This window comes from Scyliorhinus canicula, chromosome 20, assembly GCF_902713615.1.
Source record: "Scyliorhinus canicula chromosome 20, sScyCan1.1, whole genome shotgun sequence".
Taxonomy (NCBI): Eukaryota; Metazoa; Chordata; class Chondrichthyes; order Carcharhiniformes; family Scyliorhinidae; genus Scyliorhinus; species Scyliorhinus canicula.
The window spans coordinates 19,464,574-19,491,688 of record NC_052165.1 but is presented as its reverse complement, the minus strand read 5'-3'; the positions used below and the strand labels follow the sequence as shown (position 1 = coordinate 19,491,688).

Sequence of the window (27,115 nt, the reverse complement as noted above, 5' to 3'; positions counted from 1 at the left end):
CCGAGTTCACGACGGCCTTCACGAATTCGGCCCCCTGCGGAGAATTCCGCCCGTGGTGTTATGCACTTAGAAGGAGGAATTTAGGCATAGACTATATTCTAAATGGGGAAATGCTAAGGAAATCAGAAGCACAAATGGACTTGGGAGTCCGTGTTCATGATTCTCTTATGGTTAACGTCCAGGTTTCAGTCGACAGTGAAGAAGGAAAATGCAATGTTAGCATTCATGTCAAGAGATCTAGAATACAAGACCAGGGATGTACTTCTGAGGCTGTATAAGGCTCTGGTCAGACCCCATTTGGAGTATTGTGAGCAGTTTTGGGCCCCGTATCTAAGGAAGGACGTGCTGGCCTTGGAAAGGGTCCAGAGGAGGTTCACAAGAATGATCCCTGTAATGAACAGCTTGTCGTACGAGGAATGGTTGGGGCCTCTGGGTCTGTACTCGTTGGAGTTTAGAAGGATGAGGGGGGAATCTTATTGAAACTTACAGAATACTGTGAGGCCAGGATAGAGTGGACGTGGAGAGGATGTTTCCACTTGTAGGAAAAACTAGAACCAGAGCACACCATTTCAGACTAAAGGGATGATCCTTTAAAACAGAGATGAGGAGGAATTTGTTCAGCCAGAGGGTGGTGAATCTGTGGAACACTTTGCCACAGAAGGCAAATTTACTGTGTCTTTAAGACAGAGATAGATATGCTAATATGGGGATTAGGGGTTATAGGGACAAGGCAGGAGAATGGGGATGAGAAAAATATCAGCCATGATTGAATGGCGGAGCAGACTCGATGGGCCGAGTGGCCTAATTCTGCTTCTATGTCTTATGGTCTTATCGTCTTAAATATCGATTACTTAAAATTACCCTTAGTTTCTGAGAAGTGTAATTCTGCTGATGTGAATGTACTTCCAAAAGGCCTTCAGTACTGTACAACAGACACGTGAGAAAAAATATACCTCTGCAACTTGGATAAAAATTGGCTGAATAATTGGAAGCAGAGCATAATGCTCAATGGGTTTTTTTTGGCTGAAGGAGGCTTTGTCGTGTTGTTTCCCAGGAGTCAGTATTGGGACCTTTACGTTTTCCTGATATATATTGATGACATATATCTATGTGTACAGGGGACAATTTCAGGTGATTGTTCGGGTACATTGAGGGCGAATTCAGAATGTGATGAGAAAAAAAATTTCATATGAGTGGTTGGCGTCTGGAATGCACTACCTGGAAATGTGGGGCGGGATTCTCTGCGAACCCGTGGTGCGGGCCACTCCGGCGATGAGGAGTGGCGTAAACCACTCCGGCATTGGGCCGTCCCGAAGGAGCGGAATCCTCCGCACCTTCAGGGGCTAGGCCGGCGCCGGAGTGTTTGGCATTGCGCCAGCCGGCGCGGAAGGGCTTGGCGCCACGCCAACCAGTGGGCCCTGATCATGGGCCAGGCTATGTGGGGGCACCCCCTGGGGCCAGATCCCCCCGCGCCCCCCCCCCCCCCCCCCCGGAGGACTCTGCAGGCCGCCCATGGAGCCAGGTCCCACCGGTAAGGACCTGTTGTGATTCACGCCAGCGGGACTGGCCGAAAATGGTCGGCCACTCGGCCCATCGCGGGCTGGAGATTCACCGGGGGAGCCGCTGCTAGCGGCCGTCGACCAGCGCGGCACAATCCCCGCCCCCGCCAAAACCCCAGTGCCGGAGAATACGGCAGCCGGAGGGTCGGGATTCACACTGACCCCCCCCCCCCCCCCCCCCCGGCGATTCTCCAACCCAGTGGGGGGTTGGAGACTCCCGCCCGTGGTGTAGACAGGTTCAATCGAGGCATTCAAGAGGTCATTGGATGATTATTTGAGTAGGGACAATTTTCAAGGGTACGTGGAAAAGGCAGAGGAATGGCACTAAGTCATAATACTCATTTGGAGAGCTGGTGGATACACAATGGGTTAAATGGCCTCCTTCTGCGCCATAACAGTACTGTGATACTGCGATATTATGAAGTTTATTTTCTTCAAGTGACTATCCAGTGTTACTTTAACATCATTGATTGTCTCTGCTTCCACCACTCTCGTGGGCTGCAAGTTTCTGGTCATTACCACCCACTGCATAAAAAAGCTTCACATTTCCCTGTGTCTCCTATCTAAAACCTGAGGCAAGATTTTCTGCCCTTCCCACTGGTAGGATTTTCCGATACCGTTGGCAAGACATGCAAAAGGCTATAGACTTTGTTGTGGCCAGAAGATTCCATTGGCAGCCAATGGCTCCTGGTCCAGCTTATCCAAACCTGTCATAATCTGGTACACCTCTATCAAATCGCCCCTCAAGCTCCTTTGCTCTAAGGAGAACAACCCCAGCTTCTCTAACCCCTATTTATGAAGCCTAAGATGCTTTGCTAACCATTTTCTCAATATATCCAGCAACCTTCAAAGATCTATGCACTCCAGGTCCTTTTATCCCTGCAAACTCTTTGGAACAGTATCAGCAAAGGTACATTGCCTCTCCCCATCCCTTTTGCCAAAATGCATCTTTTCATACTTCTTTATATTAAATTCCATCTTCCACTTGTCTGCTCATTCTGGCCACCTACCTATACCCTGTTGCAATCGATTTGTATCAGCCTCACTTCTTGCCACTCTCCCACTTTTGCTATGATTGGCAAATTTTGAAATTTTACTCTGGAATAGTGGTACTAACACTGACTTTTGTGAAACACCATTCTGTACCATCTACCAACTTGAAAAATAACCATTTACCATGACTCATTGTTTTCTTTATTTGTGCAAGTTTTTATCCAAGCTGGCAGTGACCCTCTTATTCCACAAGCCATAATTTTGTTAACCAGCTTTTTATATAGTATTTTCAAATGCATTCTTAAAATCCATACAGGCATCATACATTGCATTCCCTTCATCAGCCTTCTCTGATATTATTTAATTAAATTAGCCAAGCGCAGTCTTCCTTTTACAAATCCATGATTTGTATCCTTAATTAGGTGATAAGATTCTGAAAGCGTTTGACAGAATTGATGCCGAGAGGCGATTTCCCCTGCCTGGAGAGTCTTGCACTTGGGGCACCATCTCTGGATAGGGGGATGAGCATTTCAGACTGATGTTAAGAGAAATTTCTTCACTCAAAGGGTTGGTGAATTCTTTGCAATTCTCTGGCCGAGAGCGCTGTGGATATTCAAGGCTGAGATCATTTTAAACTCTAAAGGATCAAGGATAATGGGGATTGGGCAAGAAAGTGGAATTGAGATTGAGGATCAGCCATGATTTTATTAAATTGCTCGAGGAGTCATATGACTTATACCTTTTCCTATTTCTCATGTTCTTAATACTCTTCTGAAAAAGTCATAAAAATGTAAGCTACATCTATTGTAATTCATCTGTACATTCAATTTCCTGTTACATTAGATTTGCATTGAACTCAGCCATGGATTAATGTCTTAATGTATCCCTTAACAGGAGTTTGCTGCGCTGACCAAGGAGTTAAATGCTTGCAGAGAACAACTGTTGGAAAAAGAAGAGGAAATTTCTGAACTTAAAGCTGAGAGGAACAATACAAGAGTAAGTTAGTGATGTATAGTCTGGAAATTGCTGCTGCTGCTGTGTATTGGGGGGGATGGAAAATTAACAGTTTCATGGGAATTTATTTCCAATGTTTACACATATTCAGTCTGCAGCTAAAATGTTTTCTCAAGTTTAACAGTGCACCAGCCAAGAAAAAGGGAGTTGAATTAACCTTCTAAATCAGGAGCGAACTGCTATTAGGAAGCAAGGAAAATTAACTCAAAAGCGCTGTAGAAATATGTGCTAGTAAGAGAGAAATGGCAGTTTTATTGGCAAGAGGTAATGGACAGAAGGCTCAAAATTCGTGGCCTTGCTGGTCATTTCTTCAGCCTCTCCTCAAGAATAGACTGAAAGATAATTCAAAGCAGCAACAAAGGTGAACTATCATTGTCTTAGTGTGATTGACTCATGCACAGGAGTCTTACAATGCAAAACTCAAAGGTCACAGAAGAGCCACCATAATTTGGAGGCTCAGCCTCAGTTAAACTTAGCTAGTAAACTGCATGTCCCAAATTATTGCTACCATTTGTTTTGCCAAAGCCATTTACTGGACAGGATATTCCTGCCTCTGAAGTGCTTTAACTGTCGATATTAAAGACCATTAAGTGCAGGTTGTTGTTGTTGAGAAATTAAGCATTTAAAGGCCAAAGAAAGCCAAGCAAGTAACGAAGGATGGTCTATATGAGCAAAAGGATCATTCAACTGAAAGCATTGTACAGTTAACAGTCCTCCCCCCACCCCCCGCCCGCCCCGAAACCACATTAGTGCATCCATTCCATGCAGGTGCTCAGCAATTATGGTGCTTCTCAGTGACAAAGGGCATAATTCAATAAAAAAGTAATGTAGTGTGCGTAAACTGCCGTGAACTTCCCGGCACTCGGCCTGGCGAGGCCCTCACCCAATCCAACGTTAATTAGCCCACTTAAGGAGGCCCCACGGGCTTCAGGTTGCAAATCAAGGCTTTGTCAGCCGATTCGCAGGGACTACGCTCATCAGCCCCCTCGCTAACAGGATAGACCAGCACATGAACTGCTCCTGCACAGCAACCCCACTCAGCCTGCAGACAAGGCGCTGAGATGACCGACCCACGATTCAGGGATGCAGACCTAGGGAGGCTGCAAGAACTGGTCGAGGCCAGAAGGGGTATCCTTTGCCTCCTGAGGGTCCAGGAGTGTAAGCCACAGGGTTACCTGGGAGAAGGTGGTAGTGGCCGTCAGCTTGGGCAGTGTCGTCAGAAAGACCGGCACCCAGTGGCGCAAGATGAAGGACTACAATGGGCCGCACGGGGGTGAGCTGGCAAGTAATTCCCCCCCCCCCCCCCCCCCCCCCCACTAGAGAATACATCTGGCATCGGTCTGCCCAAAACCGTGTCATGCCCTGGGCCACCCATGCCGCCCTCCCTCCCCAAAACCATCTTTCACCCCCCCCACTCGAACACCCCCACCAAACCCTCCTCCACCAACACCCTCTACAGCCCCACACCCCAAAACCTTTCCCCCAACCCACTCCCCCCTGCGGTGGATCATGCATGCGGCTGTGTCCCCACAAGAGAAATTGTCCTACAGCCATCAGGTGGGCCCAGAGGTGCAGCGGGATCCTGAACATCAGAATCCTCACCACCTTCGAGGAACTGGCCCTCGAGGTTACGGGAGTGGCTGAAGACAGAGCAGTCACCAACACAAAAGTCGGTGCACACCGCAGAGGTGTGGATTCACTGCGCCCCATCCAGATGGATCGTCAAACGTGAGTCGTTAATGTTAATTCAGAATGACCCATCCCTCCCACTGACCACATGTCTATTCTCCCACAGGACCTCCACCTGATGGCGCCAGCCCATCCAGAGCATTCCCCCCCCCCCCCCCCTCCCTGTCCGAGCCTCCCATGAGAACACATTACAGGAGAGCAGCAAGGATGCCACCATAGATGCATCACAGCTGTCATCTCCACCCTTCACCAGTGCAAAGACCTGTATCTTGGTGGGAAACGGTAGTGGTCAGGCTTCTGGGGCACATTCTGTTGAGCGCCACACAGTTGCAGATGCACATCAGGAAAGCCCACGCGAGACAGTAGTCGGAGGCCTGCTGGATCACAGGTCCCAACTGGGTCTCAGCCTGATGCTGAGCCTCTGGTACAGATTTATACGGAGCTGATGCAGATATTATGGTGCAGCCGTGATATTCAGAGGGGGATGTCAATGACCCTCCAGCAGGTCCATAGCTGATTGGAGGCGTCCCAGAGGCTACAGCTTTGGAGTTGGCACCAGAAATGCGTGGCACCAAAGCCAACACTGCTCGGGTGGCTTCTGCAGTGGAGAGCCTGGTGCATGACATCGCCAGCATGAGTGGAGTTGTCCAAGACATGGCTTTGTCAGTGATAGCCATGGCCCAGGGCCTCGGTAGACTGTCTGACTTGTTGGTGGATGTGACCCAGTACTAGGCGGACCTTGATGAGGCACTGCGGGAGATGTGCCAGTCTCAGATGGGTATAGCCGACGCTGCGGAGCTTGTTCCAGTTGCAGGCGAGCATTGCTGAGGTGCTGCAGAGCATCGCACAATCACTGAGGAAGATCGCTGAAGGCATCAATACCATGGTGCAGAAATTGGGGAGTCGCCAGGTCAGGCAGAGTCAGGTTCCTCATGGTAGGCTTATGCAGAAAGTAAGGAGGCTTGGGACAGTGGGAAATTTGGCCAGTTCGATAACCAACTGGCTAACCGATAGAAGTCAGAGAGTGGTGGTGGATGACAAATATTCAGCCTGGAGCCCAGTTACCAGTGGCGTACTGCAGGGATCAGTTCTGGGTCCTCTGCTGTTTGTGATTTTCATTAATGACTTGGATGAGGGAGTTGAAGGGTGGGTCAGTAAATTTGCAGACAATACGATGATTGGTGCAGTTGTGGATAGTGAGGAGGGCTGTTGTCGGCTGCAAAGAGACATAGATAGGATACAGAGCTGGGCTGAGAACTGGCAGATGGAGTTTAACCCTGAAAAGTGCGAGGTTGTCCATTTTGGAAGAACAAATATGAATGCGGAATAAAGGGTTAACGGTAGGGTTCTTGGCAATGTGGAGCAGCAGAGAGATGAAATGAAATGAAAATCGCTTATTGTCACGAGTAGGCTTCAATGAAGTTACTGTGAAAAGCCCCTAGTCGCCACATTCCGGCGCCTGTCCGGGGAGGCTGGTACGAGATTTTGGGGTCTATGTTCATAGATCTTTGAAAGTTGCCACTCAAGTGGATAGAGCTGATAAATAGTAACCACCATGGATGTTGATAGTGGGGCATTCAGCAATGCTAATGCCATTGAATGGCACAGTGGTTAGCACTCCTGTCTCACAGCACCAGGGACCCGGATTCTACTCCGGATTCTAAACCAAGGGCTGGTTTAGCTCACTGAGCTAAATCGCTGGCTTTTAAAGCAGACCAAGCAGGCCAGCAGCATGGTTCAATTCCCGTACCAGCCTCCCCGGACAGGCGCCGGAATGTGGCGACTAGGGGCTTTTCACAGTAACTTCACTGAAGCCTACTCGTGACAAAAAGCGATTTTCATTTCATTTTCATTCCGACCTCGGGTGACTGTGTGACGTTTGCACATTCTCTCTGTACCTGCGTGGACGTCTTCATCCCACAGTCTGGTTTCATCCCACAGTCCAAGGATGTGCAGGTTAGGTGGATTGACCATGTTTAATTGCCCCTAACTGTCCAAAGGTTATGTGGGGTTACAGGGATAGGGTGGGGATTAGGTCTATGTTGAGTGGTCTTTCAAATGGTTGGTGCTGACTCGATGGGCTGAATGACCTTCTTCTGCACTGTCGGGATTCTATGATTCTATGATGGTGAGTGGCTTGGAGGGGAACTTCCAGGTGACGTGGTTTCCAGGTATCTGCTGTTCTTGTCCTTCTAGATGGTAGTCGTCATGGGTTTGGAAGGTGCTGCCTAAGGAACCTTGGTAAGTTCCTGCAGTGCATCTTGTAGATGTACACACGGCTGCCACTATTTGTCGGTAGTGGAAAGATTGAATGTTTGTGGACGGGGTAGCAATCAAGCGGGCTGCTTTGTCTTGGGTCTTGTCGAGCTTCTAGAGTGTTGTTGGAGCTTCATTCATCCAGATGAATGGAGAGTATCCAATTCAACTCCGGATTTCTGCCGTGTAAATGATGGACAGGCTTTGGGGAGTCAGGAGGTGAGTATCCACGACAGGGTTTCTAGCCTTTGACCTGCTCTAGTTGCCATAGTATTTATATGTCTAGTCCAGTTCAGTTTCTGGTCAATAGTAACCCCCAGGATGTTGATAGTGGGGCATTCAGCAATGCTAATGCCATTGAACATCAAGGCGTGATAGATCTTCACTTAGAACATAGAACAGTACAGCCCCTTCGGCCCTCAATGTTGTGCCGAGCCATGATCACCCTACTCAAACCCACATATCCACCCTATACCCGTAACCCAACAACCCCCCCCCCCGGAGCACCCGGAGGAAACCCACGCACACAGGGGGAGGACGTGCAGACTCCACACAGACAGTGCCCCAGCCGGGAATCGAACCTGGGACCCTGGAGCTGTGAAGCATTTATGCTAACCACCATGCTACCCTGCTGCCCCTTGTTGGAGATGTTCATTGCCTGATACTTGTGTGGCATGAATGTTACTTACCACTTGTCGGTCCAAACCTAAATATTACTCAGGTCTTGATGCATTTCGACATGGACTGCTTCATTACCTGACGAGTTGCAAATGGTGCTCAACATTGTGCAGTCATCAGCGAACATCCCCACTTCTCACCTCATGATGGAAGAAAGGTCATTGATGAAGCAGCTGAACATGGTCAGGCCTATGACACTGAGGAACTTCTTTAGTGATGTCCTGGAGCTGAGATGATTGACCTCCAACCACCACAACCATCTTCCTTTGTGCCAGGTATGACTCCAACCAGCGGACAGTTTTCCACCTGATTCCCATTATCTCCAGTTTTGCTAGGGCTCCTTGATGAAATACTCGGTCAAAGGCTTCCTTGATATCAAGGGCCTTCATTCTCACCTCATCTCTGGCGTTCAGCTCTTTTGTCCTGCACTGTTTATGCATAGGGTGCCAATACCTGACACAGTTTGATGACACAGGGATATACTAGGGGGGCGATTCTTCGAGCCCCGCGCTGGGCAGGACAATCGGAGCAACCGCACTACGACGCCTCAACACCGGCACGCAATTCTCCGAGGTGAGGAGAATCGGTGCCATTTGCGCCGGCTCGTTTGACGCGGCGCCAGCCGTGGGCCGCTGGAATCGGCAGGGTTGCCAATTCTCCGGCCCGGATGGGCTGAATGGCCGCTCCGACACGACAGAGTCCCGCCAGCGCCGTTCACCCCTGGTCGCTTCCGGCGGGAACTCTGCGGGAACGCTTGGGGACGCGGCCTGCTGGGGGAGGGGGGCTTCCTCACCGGGGGGGACTCAGATGGTGTCTGGCCCGCGATCGGGGCCCACCGATCGGCGGGCCGGCCTCTCTGTCGGCGGGCCTCCTTTCCTGCGCTGGCAATGTTATATCCCTGCGCCATTTTTGTGCGGAGCAGCCTGGCAGAGGACGGCCACTGCACATGCGCTAGTTGGCGCCTGCCCAGCTGCGCATGTGCGGGACCCAAGGCGCTGCATCTTTTACGCCCGGGTCTCCAACACCGCGCCATGCCCCCGCACATCGTGCCACGCCCCTGCCAGCCCCACGGAGGCCCCAGAATGGGGTCTGGGAACAGGCGCCGACGTCGGAGTAAAACACTCCAGATTTTACTCCGGTGTCGGCACTTAGACTCCCGTTGGGAGAATCCTGCCCCCGTATCTAGGGCAGCACGGTAGCATAGTGGTTTGCACGATTGCTTCACAGCTCCAGGATCCCAGGTTCGATTCTCGGCTTGGGTCACTGTCTGTGCGGAGTCTGCACATCCTCCCCGTGTGTGCGTGGGTGTCCTCCGGGTGCTCCAGTTTCCTCCCACAGTCCAAAGATGTGCAGGTTAGCTGGATTGGCCATGCTACATTGGCCTTAGTGTCCAAAATTGCCCTTAGTGTTGGGTGGGGTTACTGGGTTATGGGATAGGGCGGGGGTGTGGGCTTGGTCAGGGTGCTCTTTCCAAGAGCCGGTGCAGACTCGATGGGCCTCCTTCTGCACTGTAAATTCTATGATTCTATAATCATAAATGTGTTGTAGACCTCAGGTTTATGCATCTTATAATGTGAAGATTGGCCAGTTCATCTGCATTAAGCATCCATTATCACATTAAGACTATTGCATTAGTGTGCCATACTACTAAAAACATTGTTATTCCTGTCACTTACTTGCCACATAAACCAGTGACTTGGTCTTAAGATTCAGCTTGATGTTTTTATATGGTAGGTTTTAACGCAGCACAGTTTTTTCATTACCATCCATGCTAATTACATAATCAGTGAAGATGTATATAGTTAATGATCATTGGACTGAATTGGACCTCTGCTGAAAATTATTAAAGGAGTTGAATGTAACCCCTGAAGGACCTTGGGCCTCCGATAACTACAGCACTCTCAGTGTCTGCGCTGTTATAGAAAGAGCGGCAGTAGATTTGACAGTTAAAATCCGCCACTTGTAATGCCATGTTGATTGATTTCTTCTCTGAACATGTGAAAAATGACAGAAAATGTCCCAGTTCATTACAATTGCATTATCTTGTTAAAGATTATTAAATATAGATTGAATATTTAACATGAAAGCCAATTAATCTACTGGGAGAGAAAAATGAGCAGATAAAATTCCTGGCCAACTTGGGGAAAAGAAATCTGGGAAATTCTTCTCCGACCATGATCTTATTGAATGGCGGAACAGGCTCAGTGAGTCGAATTGCCTACTCCTTACTCCTATATCTTAGCTAATTGAAACTAGTTCAGGAGATCATTCTGGCCTTGATAGTGCCACATTATGAAATGAAAAATGAAAATGAAAATCGCTTATTGTCACGAGTAGTCTTCAATGAAGTTACTGTAAAAAGCCCCTAGTCGCCACATTCCGACGCCTGTCCGGGGAGGCTGGTACGGGAATTGAACCGTGCTGCTGGCCTGCTTGGTCTGCTGTAAAAGCCAGTGATTTAGCCTTGTGAGCTAAACCAGCCCCTGTATCATACCATGTTTGTCCTGAAACCTCACTGTTCTCCCTTTCAGGATGTTGTACTGACTGCAGGATGTCAAGTCAGAGGTCTGTAGTTTCCTGGATTACCCTTTGATACTTTTTGTAAATGGCCACATCTCATGCTTCTTGCTAAGCTCTTGGCACAAATCACATTCACTGATTCACTTCGAGAAACCTGTTAGAAATGTGACCCAAGCTCTCTTTTGCAGTTTATTCACTGCCTATTTCATATTTTTCTGCAGTGGTACATACCTTCATGTTGCCTGTGTTTGTTTCCATGTTTCATTCTTATGCACTCTCCGTGACCCAGTCCTGGGTATCTGTGCCTTTTCCTTTATCCATTCTTTTATGATCTCCCTGACGTATAAATCTGGCCATCTAGCGCATATCTTTAGGCACCAGCTGACCTATTAATCCCCAATATGGCAGTCAAGAAGTGCACACACATCCAACAGGTCATTGGCCTCTTCATACCAACAGAGAAAAAAATTACTATTACAAGATTGGTTTGATATGAAGCAGTCAATATCAACCTGATTTCCGATCTCGTTGCTCTCCCATATCCAGCATCCAATCCTCTTCTCAATCTCACTACTTCTCTAGTAAAGGGCAGATAGAAGTAGCGATATAGAGCCTTCTTCATTTTCTTTCGGGTTCTGCCAGCATCCCAATGAAGTTAGTGTAGAACCCTGTAATTTACTAGATTTTGTGAAGGAATTTTATGAAGTTCTAGATATGATGGAATTAATGGTAACTTAAATATCTGGATTGCGAACTAGTTTGGTAGTAGTAAGCAGAAGATGAGGATCAATAAATTATGTAAGTTTATTCTGGAGGATAAATGTCAGATGAGGTCTGTTCATGCTATCATTAAGTGAATCAGAAATATTTCTTGAGAATATCAAATTATGTAAGTAGGTGACAAATATATCAAGGAGATAAATTACATTTTTATAAAGTGTTAAGGTGGACAAGACAAATATAAAAAATTTTGTGATTTATGTATATTGTAGTTATAATCAAATTGCAGAATGCTTTTTAACTAAAGATATATAAAGGTATAATTTTGATATAATTTATTTCAGCTCTTGTTGGAACATTTGGAATGCCTTGTGTCAAGACATGAACGATCACTGAGAATGACAGTGGTGAAGCGGCAAGCTCAGTCCCCTTCAGGGGTTTCCAGTGAAGTTGAGGTTTTGAAAGCATTAAAGTCACTTTTTGAGCACCATAAAGCTTTAGATGAGAAGGTAAGGGAATAGTTCACAAAGTATGATTCCATGAGCAATTGTTCCCAGCAAAAATGTGATACTTGTTGGGAATTCATTTCAAAGAATCATAAATCAATATTTTACATTGCTTTGTTCCTTTAAAATTATAAATCTATTAAGTACAATGTACTTGTGTGCACTGTTTCTTTCCCCCCTCTTCAGTCTGTTATGCATAAGCTACTGTTGCCAATTAGAGACCTCTAATTAATTGTCTTCCACATTCTTACTAAGCCGTGCGCACATCATCAGGTAAGGCCAACAGATTGAAGTATCTTTAAAGCGATCCCAGCACTTGGCACACATGTGTTGGGTATATCCCCAGGTCTGAAGAAGGTCTATCTAGCACTATCAGCTCATAAAGAATTGCCTGCTCTAGCATCTGTACTTTTGATTCTAATGAAAATAATTGGTGATGGGGAGGGGGAGGCTGGTGGCGGAGTGGAGATGTTCACTGATGAGCCATTGTGCAGCTGCAGGGAATTCTGCAGCATTAATAATCTTGTTATGAGAAGCAGTGTAATAATAAAGAGACTCGCTTGAAGAATCAATTTCAAATGTTATACGGCTTAACCTAACTTGAAATGAAGACTTACTGAGCCTTGCATGCACAGCATACACATACAATGCATTGAATGTTTTTAGATATCACATTAATATGCACACTATGCATAAGGGAGCTTTGGGAATGCATTTTAAGAAATCATGGAATCATTATTTTGCATTTCTTTATATAATTAAAGATATGTTAAACAGAAAATATTTAATCCTAACTAATTTATTACCTGTTGTTTGTAAAATGCATATTAATTTTCCAACTTTGTTATATTTTCTGAAGTCTAGTGCGATTCCAGATTGTTAAAACTAGAATAGAATGAAGAAGCAAAAAATGTTACCATTGAAATGGAAGGTTTTTGTGTCCCGATAAATTGCTGTTTATTTAAGAGCTGCCTCGTACTTATTGCTTCATGTCTCATGGAGGATTCAGGCCTCCATGCTCTGGAGAATGAACGATAGGGAATATCTCACGAGATGTCATGTATGATTGGGTTTGTTTAAAAATTGTGAAAACTCTACAATTTTTGGCAGCAGTTGAATAAATCATTTTTTTAAATGAATGAAACAAACAGAACAATATAGTGCCAATGGCTTTATATACAGTACAACATTTAGTATACAAGACAGTCTTTTGTGCTTACAGTTTTATAAAAAACTGCTCTGAACTTTCCCAGCTCATGTTGGTGGGTTGTGCTGAGCATGAACATAGGGACATAGATATAAGACTATTTCAAGTTCTATCCCTTAGTGAGATCATGCTCATTTTATATCCTAACTCTACCCACCTGTCTTGACTCCATGGGGATGATTTTCAGCCCTTAATTACCATCAGAGAGAACGGTGACATGGAAAATCCAAAGAGAATTGGGGAAGGATTCTCCGCCCCACCGCGCCACATTTCTATTTCACCTTGCCGGCGGGATGCTCCGTTACACCGGCCGGTCAATGGGGTTTCCCATTGTGGGGCAGCCCCACGCCGTCGGGAAACCCCAGGGCGCCGGCATAATGGAGAATCACGCCGGCGGAGAATCCAGACCTTGGGCTGGATTCTCCCCTACCCGGCGTGATGGAGGGCCCCGCGTAGGGGAGTGGCGCCAACCACTCAGGGGTCGGGCCTCCCCAAAGGTGGGGAAGATCCCGGTTGAGGCCGCACTCATGCGTGCGGAACTTAGCTATAAGTTTTTGCTCGGCAATTCTGCGTTGTCGCATGTCCTGAAGGCTGCCTTGAAGAACGCTTACCCGGAGATCCGAGGCTGAATGCTCTTGACTGCTGAAGTGTTCCCCGACAGGAAGGGAACATTCCTGCCCCGAAGCGTGGTACATTGGCGAGACCATGCAGACACTGCGACAACGAATGAACGGGCACCGTGCGACAATCACCAGGCAGGAATGTTCCCTTCCAGTCGGGGAACACTTCAGCAGTCAAGGGCATTCAGCCTCTGATCTCCGGGTAAGCGTTCTTCAAGGCAGCCTTCAGGACACGCGACAACGCAGAATTGCCGAGCAAAAACTTATAGCTAAGTTCCGCACGCATGAGTGCGGCCTCAACCGGGATCTTGGATTCATGTCGCGTTACATCCACTCTCCACCATCTGGCCTGGACTTGCAAAATTCCACCAACTGTTCTGGCGTGAGACAATTCACACCTCTTTAACCTGTGATTATCCCTCTCTCTGGATCTGTAATGATTTGATTACCTGCAAATTCTCGCATTCCAAGCATTGTCCGGCATCGCTGACTTTGTCTATATAAATGTTTCTGGATCATACCTCTCCAGTCACCTGAAGAAGGAGCTGCGCTCCGAAAGCTCGTGTTTGAAACAAACCTGTTGGACTTTAACCTGGTGTTGTAAGACTTCTTACTGTGCTCACCCCAGTCCAACGCCGGCATCTCCACATCATTACTCCACTGTGACAGGGGTGATGCAACAGAGGTCATGTCTCCACAATAGCGGTTGGTACAGAGGACCATTGAGCTGCTGAAGATGCAGCTCAGATGCCTGCACTGATCGGGGGGAGGGGGGAGGGGGGAGGGGGGGGGGGGTGCAGGATGGTGGAGGAGTATAGCAATATCCTTTAGAGCATGTGTCTGGCACCTGTTCGGGTACACGGAGGGAGAATTCAAAATTTCCAAATTAGCTATCAGTACGTCTTTCAGGACTTGTTGGAGGAAGCCGGAGAATTCCGACTTCATAACGTGCACCTTCAGCTTGGCTGCCATAGTAGCATCGATTCCAGCTCATGCCATGGATGCTCCTCCATACAAGACAGTTGTGGGGCTGGATTCTCCCCTACCCGGCGTGACGGAGGGTCCCGGCGTAGGGGAGTGGCGCCAACCACTCAGGGGTTGGGCCTCCCCAAAGGTGGGGAATTCTCCCCACCTTTGGGAGCCAACCCCGCGCCGTAGCGGTTGGCACCAGAAGACTGCCGCAAAAAACCGGCGCCCCCGGCAGCGGGGCTGGCCGAAAGGCTTTCGCCGGTCGGCGCATGCGCCGGCGGTGAAGTCAGCGGCCAGCTGCCGCTGACGTCACCACCGGCGCATGCGCGATGTGGGTTTCTCTTCCCGCCGTGGCGGCCGCGGAAGAGAAATAGTGCCCCCTGGGCACTGGCCCGGAGACTGAGCGGGGGGCCCCGATCGCGGGCCTGGCCACCGTGGGGGCACCCCCCGGGGTCCGATCGCCCCCCCGCCCCCCCCAGGACCCCGGGGGCCCGCTCACGCCGCTGATCCCGCCGTTACAGAGGTGGTTCAAACCTCGGTGGCAGGAGAGGCCTCCCAGCAGCGGGACTTCGGCCCATCCGGGCTGGAGAATCACCACAGGGGCCTCGCCGGTCGGAGTGGCGAGATTCCGCCGCCGCCACTTCCCGGGTGGCGGAGAATCTCTGCCACGGCGGGGGCCAGATTTTCGGCGGCCCCAGGCGATTCTCCGACCCTGCTGGGGGTCGGAGAATTTCGCCCCCGATGTGCAAACCCAGGACTCCAAATTCCAGCCACAGTCAATGCAATAAAGTTCAATGCCCTTGCAGCACCCCACACCTAGAAGAACCATCTCACACATTCAAGCGATTACAAGTATTACATTTTCTGGTGTTAATGATCACACCATCAAGAGAATTTTAAAATAATGTGACCCATGAGAAATTCCTGTTGTGACCAAGTTGCCTTTAACTTATTTTTGCGATTATTGCATCTTGGTGCTAGCTGCTTTTCACCCCCTTGCTGGCAGTGTTATTGGAGATAGCCTGCTGACTCTGCTGTCATGTCCATCCTGATGACCTTGGTGGATGTCCTATGGCCAGCTGGACCTAAGCAGGCTCAGCCTGTGAGGAATTATCCAGCTGCATAGTTGTGCATTTCTCAGTTGTACCAGTCTCTTCAGATGTGATGGTCACTGGCAGAGGGGTGGAGAAGTTGCTGCCCTCCTCCGGAGCATCTCAAGACAAACTCTCAGAGATGACATACAGCTCAGCCACCAATGTGAGGTTTGTTTGAACATTCATGCTCAACATTGATGACCTTCATGCTCAACATTGATGACCTTCATGCTCAACATTGATGGACGGGCACCTGGCGGGGAGACTCGGTTCCCCATCCACCTCTCACATTGGCATCGGTATCCTTTCCTTAAATTTTAGAGTACCCAATTATTTTTCCCAATTAAGGGGCAATTTAGTGTGACCAATCCACCTACTCTGCACATCTTTGGATTATGGGGGGGTGTAACCCAAGCAGACACGGGAAGAATCCACACAGACAGTGACCCAAGGCCGGGATCGAATCTGGGTCCTCAGCAGCAGAGCTAACCACTACACCACCATACCGTCCCTTGGCAGTGATATCCTGAGGTCATTTCATGTGTGACAACTTAAAGGTCTGAGCACAACTGGCAAAATCCCTGGTTCTGTTCCTAGAGCTGCCTCTGCATGAGAGTTGCCACTCTCTCAGTGGAGGATACAGTGTGCTCAGTAATCAGTGTAAACACAGAGCAGCACGGTAGCAGTGTGGTTAGCACAATTGCTTCACAGCTCCAGGGTCCCAGGTTCGATTCCGGCTTGGGTCACTGTCTGTGCGGAGTCTGCACATCCTCCCCGTGTGTGCGTGGGTTTCCTCCGGGTGCTCCGGTTTCCTCCCACAGTCCAAAGATGTGCAGGTTAGGTGGATTGGCCATGATAAATTACCCATAGTGTCCAAAATTGCCCTTAGTGTTGGGTGGGGTTACTGGGTTATGGGGATATGGTGGACCTTGGGTAGGGTGCTCTTTCCAAGAGCTGGTGCAGACTCGATGGGCTGAATGGTCTCCTTCTGCACTGTAAATTCTATGATATGCTCCTCATGGACTCCTCCATGACAGAGACCGTGACACGCAGACCATCAGGGATGTCAGATATTCCCGCACATACCGCTGGACATCCAGCATATGCCACCTGATCGACGATTCCAGAAACTCATCATCTGCCCCAGACTCGGCATGGTCTGGTGTCCAGCAGTCCTCTGACTGGCGACATCCTGGGAACTCTCTACTTCCTCCAACTCTTCATGCGAATATGACATGCCTCCCCACTGTGCGCTACCATCAGAGCCGGCGAACCAATACCCACCGCCATGCTTGTATCTGTGTTAGTTTCTGGTTCAGAGAAAGGGTGTGATGCATTCATCTGTGTGTCTTCCTCAGGAGTTAAAGGGTGCCGTTGGGATCTGTGGGATCCTTGAGGATGTCACATCTGAGTAAGGAAAATAATATGTCAATAAATTCATTATCACATTATCAATTCTCATGCTAAGTGGGCTTGTGAGACAGTGGAGAACTGCATCATGATGCCATTGTAATTTGAAAATCATGGGCAAGCTTACTTTGACAATTCTATTTCTGTTGACACTACCCTACACTCTCTACCAGTGTCACATTTTCCAAGAAAGTATTAGTAGAAGTGATCACCGCACAGTCCTTGTGGAGACAAAGTCCCGTCTTAACATTGAGGATACCCTCCATCGTGTTGTGTGGCACTACCACAATGCTAAATGGGATAGACTTCAAACAGATCTAGTAACTCAAGACTGGGCATCCATGAGGCGCTGTGGGCCATCAGCAGAATTGTATTCAACCACAATCTGCAACCTCTTGACCCAGCATATCCCCATACTACCATTACCACCAAGCCAGGGGATGGATCCTGGTTCTATGAAGTGTGCATGACAGCATGCCAGGAGCAACATCAAGCGTACTGAAAAATGAGGGGCGGAATTCACTGCTCCCCACGTGGCGTGGGAGAATCGTGGGAGGGCCTCCCGACATTTTTTAAGCCCCCCCTGGCGCCCCCGCAATTCTCCCCCCCCCCTCCCCCCCCCCCCCCGCCCTCTCGGAAAAATCGCCGCTCGCCGTTTTTTTTGGTGAACGGCGATTCTCCGTGCCCGATGGGCTGAGCAGCCGGCCCTTCACGCCTGTTTCAGCACGGCAGCAACCACACCTGGTCGCTGCATTCGTGAAACGGGCGCCATATGCCCGTTTGGGGCATCCAGGGGCCCGATTGGGACGGGAGCACCGCGACTGTGCTCCGGAGGGGACAGGCCCGCGATCGGTGCCCACCGATCGTCGGGTGAGCGTCCAAAACGGACGCACTCTTTCCCGTCCGCCGCCCAGCAAGATCAAGCCGCCATGTCTTGGCGGGCGGCGGTGGAGAAAGACGGCACCGCGCATGTGGGGGTTCGCGTCGTCTGCGCGCTGATGTCATCCACGCATGCGCGGGTTCCTGCACATGCGCGGATGACATCCGCGAAGCGCCGTTCGGGCGTCATTTCCGGCGGCCGAGGTCGCGGCCGGGAATGACGGGGGCCCGCTCCTAGCCCCCTGGGCGGGGGTGAAATAGGTGCGGGAAGCGGGCCCCGAGGCCATCGTGAACCTCGGCCGAGTTCACGATGGCCTCCGCGATTTTTGGAGCCGGCGGAGAATACCGCCCGAGGTGTTAACCTGCTGAAGCTACAACACGGGACTAAACAGCAATAGCAGCAGTTGATAGACAGAGCTAAGCAAATCCACAATGAACGCATCAGATCAGAGCTCTGCATTCCTGCCACATTCAGTTGTGAAAGGTGAGTGACAATTAACCACTCACTGGAGGAGAAAGCTCCAGAAATATCCCCATCCTCAATGAAAATGAAAATGAAAATCGCTTATTGTCACGAGTAGGCTTCAATGAAGTTACTGTTACAATGATGGAGGGACCCAGCACATATGTGCAAAAGACAAGGCCGAGGCATTCGCAATAATCTTCAGCCAGAAGTGCCGAGCGGATGATCCACCTCGATCTCCTCCGAAGGACCCCAGTATCACAGATGTCAGTCTTCAGCCAACACGATTCACCACGTGATATCAAGAAATGGCTGAAGGCACTGGATAATGCAAAGGCTATGAACCCTGAAAATATTCCAGCAATAGTACAAGACTTGTGCTCCAGAATGTGCCGCATCCCTCACCAAGCTGATCCAGTACAGCTATAATATTGGCATCTATCCAGCAGTGTGGAAAATTGCCCAGGTGTATCCTGTACACAAGAAACAGGACAAATCCAACCCAGCCAATTACCGCTCGATCAGTCTACTCTCCATCATCAGCAAAGTGATGGAAGGAGTCATCAACAGTGCTATCAAGCAGCACTTACTCAGCAATAACCTGCTCACGGATGCTCAGTTTATCATTCTACTCCTGACCTCATTATAGCCTTGGTTCAAACATGGACAGAAGCGCTGAATGCCAGAGGAGAGGTGAGAGTGACTGCCCTTGACAGCAAGACAGCAATTGGCCAAATATGGCATCGAGGAGCCCTAGCAAAACTGGAGTCACTGGGACTCAGGAAGAAAACTTACCGCTGGTTGGAGTCATACCTGGCACAAACGAGGATGGTTGTGGTTGGAGATCAATCATCTCAGCTCCAGGACATCACTGCAGGAGTTCCTCAGAGTAGTGTCCCATACCCAATCATCTTCAACTGATTCATCAATGACCTCTTTTCCATCATAAGGTCAGAAGTGGGGATGTTTGTGGATTACTGCACAATATTCAGAACCCATTTGAGACTCCTCAGATAATAAAGCAGTCCATGTCCAAATGCAGCAAGACCTAGACAATATGCAGGCTTCGGCTGACAAGTGGCAAGTAATATTTGTGCCACACAAGTGCCGGGCAATGACCATCTCCTACAAGAGAGGATCTAACTACCATTCCTTAACATTGAATGACATTCCCATCGCTGAATCCCCCCACTATCAACATCTTGGGGGTTACCATTGATCAGAAACTGAACTGGACGAGCCATATTAATACTGTGACTAGGGCAGGTCAAAGGCTCAGAATCCTACGGCGAGTAACTTACCTCCTGACTGCCCAAAGCCTACCCACCATCTACAAGGCATAAGTCAAGATTTTAATGGAATACTCTCCACTTGCCTGGATGAGTGCAGCTCCAAAAACTCAAGAAGCTCGACACCATCCAGGACAAAGCAGCCCACTTAATTGTTCTTCCTTCCACAAACATTCAAACCCTCCACCACCAAAGAACAGTGGTAGCCATATGTACTATCTACAAGATGCACTGCAGTAACTCACCAAGGTTCCTTAGATAGCACCTTTCAATCCCACGACCACTACCATCTAGAAGGACAAGAGCAGCAGATACCTGGGAACCCCACCACCTGCCTTAACTGCTCCTCTTCACAATGGATGTTGAATCTGTCTACATCTCCACCACCCCCCCCCCCCACCCCCCGTCCCCACCACCACCAAGAGGGTCTGAGGGCTCTCCACTTCTTCCTTGAGCAGAAGCCCGAGCAATCCCCATCCACCACTGCTCTCCTCACCAGACTGAACTTGTTCTGTCACTCATCAATTTCTCTTTTAACTTCTCACATTTCCTGCAAATAAATGGTGTGACCATGGGGACCTGCATGAGCTTCAGTTATGCATGTCTTTTTGTGTGTTATATGGAACACTCCTTGTTCCTGTCCAGCTCAGGCCCGCTCCTGCAATTTTTTTTCCGTGACATTGATGACTATCTTGGTACTGTCATAATCTCGCTTGGACCTTTCAAAAATTTATTGATTTTGCTTCCAATTTCACTTCTCGCTCACATGGTCCATCTCCGACATTTCCCATCTGTTTCTCAATCTCTCTGTCTCCATTTCTAGTAAGAAGTCTTACAACACCAGGTTAAAGTCCAACAGGTCCATTTCTAGTGGTAGACTAACCACCAATATTTGTTACATGCCTACCATCTCCCACAGCTACTTCGACTACAGCTCCTCATACTCTGCTTCCTGTAAGGAGTCCATCCCATTCTCCCAGTGTCTCCACCTCCATATTATCTGTTCTGATAATACCTCCTTCGAAAATGGCACCTCCAACATCTTTTAAAAATAAATTTAGAGTGCCCAATTCATTTTTTCCAATTAAGGAGCAATTTAGCATGGCCAATCCACCTACCCTGCACATCTTTGGGTTGTGGGGGTGAAACCCATGCAAACATGGGGAGAATGTGCAAACTCCACACAGACAGTGACCCAGAGCTGGAATCGAACCTGAGGCAGCTGTGCTGACCACTGTGCCACTGTGCTGCCTATGGCATCTCTAACATGTCTGCCTTTTTACTTCACGGAGGTTCCTCCATCCTGTGGTAGACAGGTAACTCAGCTGGGTTCAACCCATTTCTCGCACCTCTGCCCTCACCCCTTCCCCTCCCATGCAGAACCATGATAGGGACTCCCATGACCTCACTTTCCACCCCACCAGTCTCTGTATTCAAAGGATCATCCTCCGTCATTTACGCCAACTCCAGCATGATGTCACCTTGCAGCACAACTTCAGCTCACCCCCTGTCAGCATTCTGCAGAGACCTCTCTTTCTCCACGACAGCCTGGTTCACTCCTCCATTAACCCCAGCTCCCAATCCTCTTCCCATGACATCTTATCTTGTAATCAAAGTACAAAGAACAATACAGCTCAGGAACAAGCCCTTCAGTCCTCCAAACCTGTACCGGTCATGATACCACCATTGGCCAAAATGCTCAGCACTTCCTAGTGCCGTATCCCTCTATGCCCATCCTATCCATGTATTTGTCGAGATGCCTTATGAATGCCGTTAATGTATCTGCTTGCACAAATGCTCCAGGCACTCACCACCCTCTGTGTAAATAACCTGCCTTGCACATCTCCTCCAAACCTTGCCCCACGGAACATAAACCTATGTCCCCTGGTGACTGAGCCCTCCATCCTAAGAAAGAGTGCCTGCCCATCCACTCTATCCATGCCCCTCATAATTGTGTAAACCTCTATCAGGTCGCCCCTCCATCTCCATAATTCTAATGAAAACAGTCCGAGTCTATTCAGCTTCTCCACATAGCTAACATGTGAAGGTTTGTCAAAGCTTTGTCAAAGAGTCATCGGACTCGAAACGTTAGCTCTTTTCTCTCCCTGCACATGCTGCCAGACTTGCTGAGATTTTCCAGCATTTTCTCTTTTGTTTCAGATTCCAGCATCCGCAGTAAAGCAACATCTTGATTTTAAAATTGTCCTCCTTGTTTTCAAATCCCTTCAAGATTGCTTCCCTCCGTATCACTGTCATATCATGCAACCTCACAACTCGAAGTACCTTTGCTGCTCTCATTACTTTTGCATTACCAATTTTAATTGCTCCACCATCAGTGGCTATACCTTCAGTTGCTTCAGGCCCAAGTTCTGAAATATCCTTCCTACACCTCTCCACCTCATTTAATTCCTTGAAGACATACATTAAAACCTACCTCTTCGATCAAGATTTTGATATTCTGACCTCATATTTCCTTATGTGGCTCAGCATAATACTTGTGCTCCAGCTCCAATGAAGTGCCTTGGGATGTTTCATTATATGAAAGGCTGGATTTAAACATAACTTGTTATTGCTGCCCAGCAATAGAGATTTAACATATTTTAAACATCTCAACCAGTTAGCTTCAGGAGCCTTGCCACAGAAGGAATTAATACATTTCATTTTTATTGTTCTTCATTACTGTGGAACGAGGGAGAAAGTTGATCTCACTATGAAAAATGAATCTTCATGTATGTATGTTACGTAAATAAAGTAGGTGCTGGTCTGAAGCTGTGCTTATCTTAATGAAAGGGGCAGCACGGTAGCATTGTGGATAGCACAATGGCTTCACAGCTCCAGGGTCCCAGGGTTCGATTCCGGCTTGGGTCACTGTCTGTGCGGAGTCTGCACATCCTCCCCGTGTGTGCGTGGGTTTCCTCCGGGTGCTCCGGTTTCCTCCCACAGTCCAAAGATGTGCAGGTTAGGTGGATTGGCCATGATAAATTGCCCTTGGTGTCCAAAATTGCGCTTAGTGTTGGGTGGGGTTACTGGGTTATGGGGATAGGGTGGAGGTGTTGACCTTGGGTAGGGTGCTCTTTCCAAGAGCCGGTGCAGACTCAATGGGCCGAATGGCCTCCTTCTGCACTGTAAAAATTCTATGAAATGTTTTAAAATCTTTCCTCCATGAAGAAATTAAGCACTTGTGATCTTTCAGAAGACAGTGCATGGAAAAACAGCTCTCTTTCTAAAATCCCTGAGCCATGTGACTGTTTAACTAGATCTTTGACAGTGGGCTATCATTTCCACCATGGGCCGGATTCTCCGTTTCTGAGTCAAAGTGTTGACGCCAACGGAGAATCCGCGGACTTTCACATCAGAAGAATCGGCATCACACCTGCACCGATTCTGCTACCAGTGAGGGGCTAGTACCGGCACCGCGTGGAACACCATGGAAACCCACGAAAACGGTGTGAGAATCAGCAGGTCTGCGATGGACACTCGCAGGGTTGACAAGCTGCATCCGCAGTTAAACAATACACTCCCCACACGCCCACTGATCGGGGTCAAAAAAATGGGACAGGTTGTGCTGGAGTGCCCATACAGCTGATGGGTGGGCTGGGACCAGAGGGCACCCAGGGAGGTGTTGGGAACTCGGCCCAATGGAGGTGGAGAATCGCGGGTGGGCCCATTAATGACATGCAAACAGTGTTTCAACCAAGGTGTGCGTCGCATTGACACCGTTTTCGAGGAGGCAAAGCATTGTAATCCGCCGTCGTCGGCTAACGGACAATCCCGCCCAACAGCTTTGTGGACCGTATATGACTTTGAGAACATCAAATACGTCTTTATTCAACAGCATATTTTTGAGTTTCAGCTCAGTCTCCTGTCACTTCATTCTGAGATTCAAGGTTGAAACTTCACTGTTATGTACATTGGTGAAGTTTGCTTTCTTGGCTCATGCAGGACACTTACATTCCCAGTTGCTTAATGCCAAGTTCTATTACTCTGGCAGGGCTGATATTGCTGTGTTACTGTCACCAAGCCAATCTCGATGATTCTGTTTACTGCAACTTACAGTTTATTCTGCCAAATAAAGTCATTCCTTAAAGGCAGCTGAGTTGGTAACTTTGTTTTGTGAGTTTTATGTAAATCTGAACTGTATGCCAAGTCTTTCAGAAATTTCAAGAGTTACAATTCTTGTAACTTTTTGAGCAATTTAGATTTAACTTGTAAAGTGATAAGAACAAAATTACAATAGAGAAGAGAGCCATTTGGCCTGTCATGTTGTATGTTGGCTTTCTAAGTGAGTCTTCTCAAAGTGCCTTATGTAACACTTCTCGACATTGAGTTCCACTTACCGTACTTCTGCTCATTTGACCACCCTGTCTCTTACCCTGGAGTCAACAGCATCCACATTCTTTATATTCCCAAGTTTAGTATCATCTGCCATCTTAATAATGCTCTTTCCCTCACCAATTTATAAAAGGTCATTCATAAAAATTGAAAAGAGTAATGGACCCAAAAATGACCCTTTGGAGAACATCACTGCATACCACTTTGTAATCTGAAAATTGCCCATTCACTGTCACTGTTCTTCCTGTCACCAATTCACATCTGTATCCACTTTTCCTTAATTCTATGGGTTTCCAAGAACTTAATTTTGTTTTGGTCTTGTAATGTTAGCCTGATCAAAGCAGTGGTCAGTCACTGCTCTCGGCCTTTTGGGTAAGATCAAGTATAGTATCTGCTCTGCCTTTTGGCTCAGATCTGGTATGTCTTTCTTGTGTGGACCATGAATTGGATTCAATTTGAATTTGAATTGGTTTTTGGAGCAGGCAAGGATCTGGATTAGGGGTCCGCCCCTGTCCACACTCTGAGCCCTGGCTTTGTAACTCAAAAAAAGTAATTAAAAAAAGCAGTGGTCAGTCGACTGACCTGAAAAAGTACGCATGATTTAAAGCTTTAAGATTTTTACTCCAACAATTAAACTAAAAACGGCACCAACTAAAAGCTATTTTTGTAGCCAACCTAATCTCTGGACTACAACAAAGTCCCCATTTAACTATTAAAACAGCCATAAGTCCCCTCCACAGTTATACTTTGTGCTGTAAGTGGACCTTCTATTCTCCAGGAATCAGTCTGAAGCTATTCTCAGCTCCGTGATGACCTGCTTCCTTTATCCTTTTATATATAGATAATTTCTCATCTCTGAACTGACTTTCACACTGAGGCTTACCCAAGAGATCCCCCCGCCCCCCACCACCCCTGATTTCCCCACCCTCCCCAGCCAAAATAAGTGAATCTTCCAGCATCATCTAAATCCTCAGGAATACAAGTCTCTTCAATCTTAGCGTGAGCTCGCAACTACATTCTGTGTGATAAGGGATGGACTGTCCTTTATCACTTTGCTCTCTCTCCCTCCTGGATTCTTCCAAACTGACCATGTCTGTGAGGGTTCAGGGATCTCTCAGGAAAACTGGAAAATCAAGTCTGCAGTTGCTTCCTGTAGACTTCTCCCTTCCCAAAGCTATCTCCATGCAGTATGCACCACAGGGATCTTGTAACCAGTTAAAAATGCTAATTTATTATCTGTTAGATACCCAATTTCATTCTATCTTGAAATGAAATAGACAGTTTAAAATATAATTATTTACCCAGCTTCCACTTAAGACTCAAGACTTTTAGGGAGGAATCTTGTTGAGGTGTCATCTGCCGGCTGGAGATCCAGTAAGAGAACCATACTGCCTCAGTTTAGGACTGCCTGCCGAACCACATATCAGTCAAGCATTGGCGAAAATAGCAGTGGGCCTTTCCCTGGAATCAGGACCCTGGATGGGAGTATGATGCTATGATTGACAGTTCTTCACCACATAAGCAGCTAAGTGGTTTCTGCTCTGTAAAAGAGGAAGTGAAACCACTTGGTAGTTTTTGATGCAGAGTCTTTATAAACATTGTATTAGCATCAAAATGGTGAAGGGAAAAATAAATCAGCAATCCAATAAGCACCTGTGTCTTGACCAATAAAGCTGTCGATCACTGAGCAAAATGTATTGCTGTGTGAAATTGAATGGAAGATTTGCATTTCTAAAGCTGTCAGGGGTTTGAAGCCTTTCAAGTGTTCTGGGCTTTGGAGAATGCCTCTGGCACTTGTAACAGCTGCTGCTTTAAAGGTGTTTGTCTGAGGCAGCAGATTTTAGGAAAGGGTAAGTGAAAATGCAGTGATATTTCACTGTACTGCCTGGACTAATATTCAACTTTCAGGCATGGGGAACTGATGAGGTTTCCAAAGTGGATCTCTAGTGAGGGAGGCTGATGGTGGTGACTGATGAGAGTCTCTGGATGGGAGATGAATGAGGGTCTCTGACAGGAGGCTTGATGGGGAGGACTAATGGGGGCGTGACCTGGATAGAGTGGACGTGGAGAGGGTGTTTCCACTTGTAGGAAAAACTAGAAACAGAGGACACAATCTCAGACTAAAAGGACAATGCTTTAAAACAGATATGAGGAGGAATTTCTTAAGCCAGAGGATGGTGAATCTCTGGGGGCCAAATCACTGAGTGTCTTTAAGACAGAGATCGATGGGTTTTTGATCGATCAGGGGTTATGGGGAGAAGGCAGGAGAATGGGGATGAGAAAAATATCAGCTATGATTGAATGGTGGAGCAGACACGATGGGCTGAGTGGCCTAATTCTGCACCTATGTCTTATGGTCTTATGATGGTGGGGGTTCGATGGAGTGTCTGATTGGGCAGGGATGCAACCCTGAGGACACTTGGGAGATGCCCCTCTGCAGTCTAGCAATGGCAGAGGGTCACTTAAGCAGTACCATGACCCCCCCCCCCCCCCCCCCGCCCCTCCCCCGGCTCCATCGCGGCAGGGCTGCGTTTGGCCAACCTTTCATCAAAGCCTGCTTGGTGGATTTTCTGCTGTGAGCACCGAGAGAGTCAAGCCAATAATTACATGCATATGTATGCTTTACATTAGTTTACATGTCCCGACAGCGCAGGGCAGGTAGCATGCTGCTGTTGGTGGCGGAGGATCAGAGCATAGCAACGGCATTGGTACCCATTTTTCAGGCAACCTGCCATTATTCGCTCGATCGGGAATCACGATTCTGGCTTCGGGCTAATGGAGAATCCCAGCCATAATATCTGAAAGTGGAATGACTACACTGACATCTTCAAAACCCCACATAATCTTGTGGTAAAAAATCGCAAATAATCATAGAACAAAAATGAACATTTTGGACATCTGATAGACAGGCACAAAA

The 27,115-nt window shown here is 48.0% G+C and overlaps 1 protein-coding gene across 8 annotated transcripts in view; it reads left to right on the top strand.

Annotated features, from left to right (window-relative positions):
- ppfia2 (PTPRF interacting protein alpha 2) overlaps positions 1–27,115 on the top strand; it is a 511,344-nt gene that overhangs the window by 237,875 nt on the left and 246,354 nt on the right. For all 8 annotated transcript variants that reach the window (XM_038781072.1, XM_038781076.1, XM_038781071.1 and 5 more), the window contains 2 exons: positions 3,447–3,548; positions 11,774–11,938. In XM_038781072.1, coding sequence (XP_038637000.1) covers positions 3,447–3,548; positions 11,774–11,938 — 267 coding nt within the window. The remainder of the gene's footprint in view (positions 1–3,446; positions 3,549–11,773; positions 11,939–27,115) is intronic.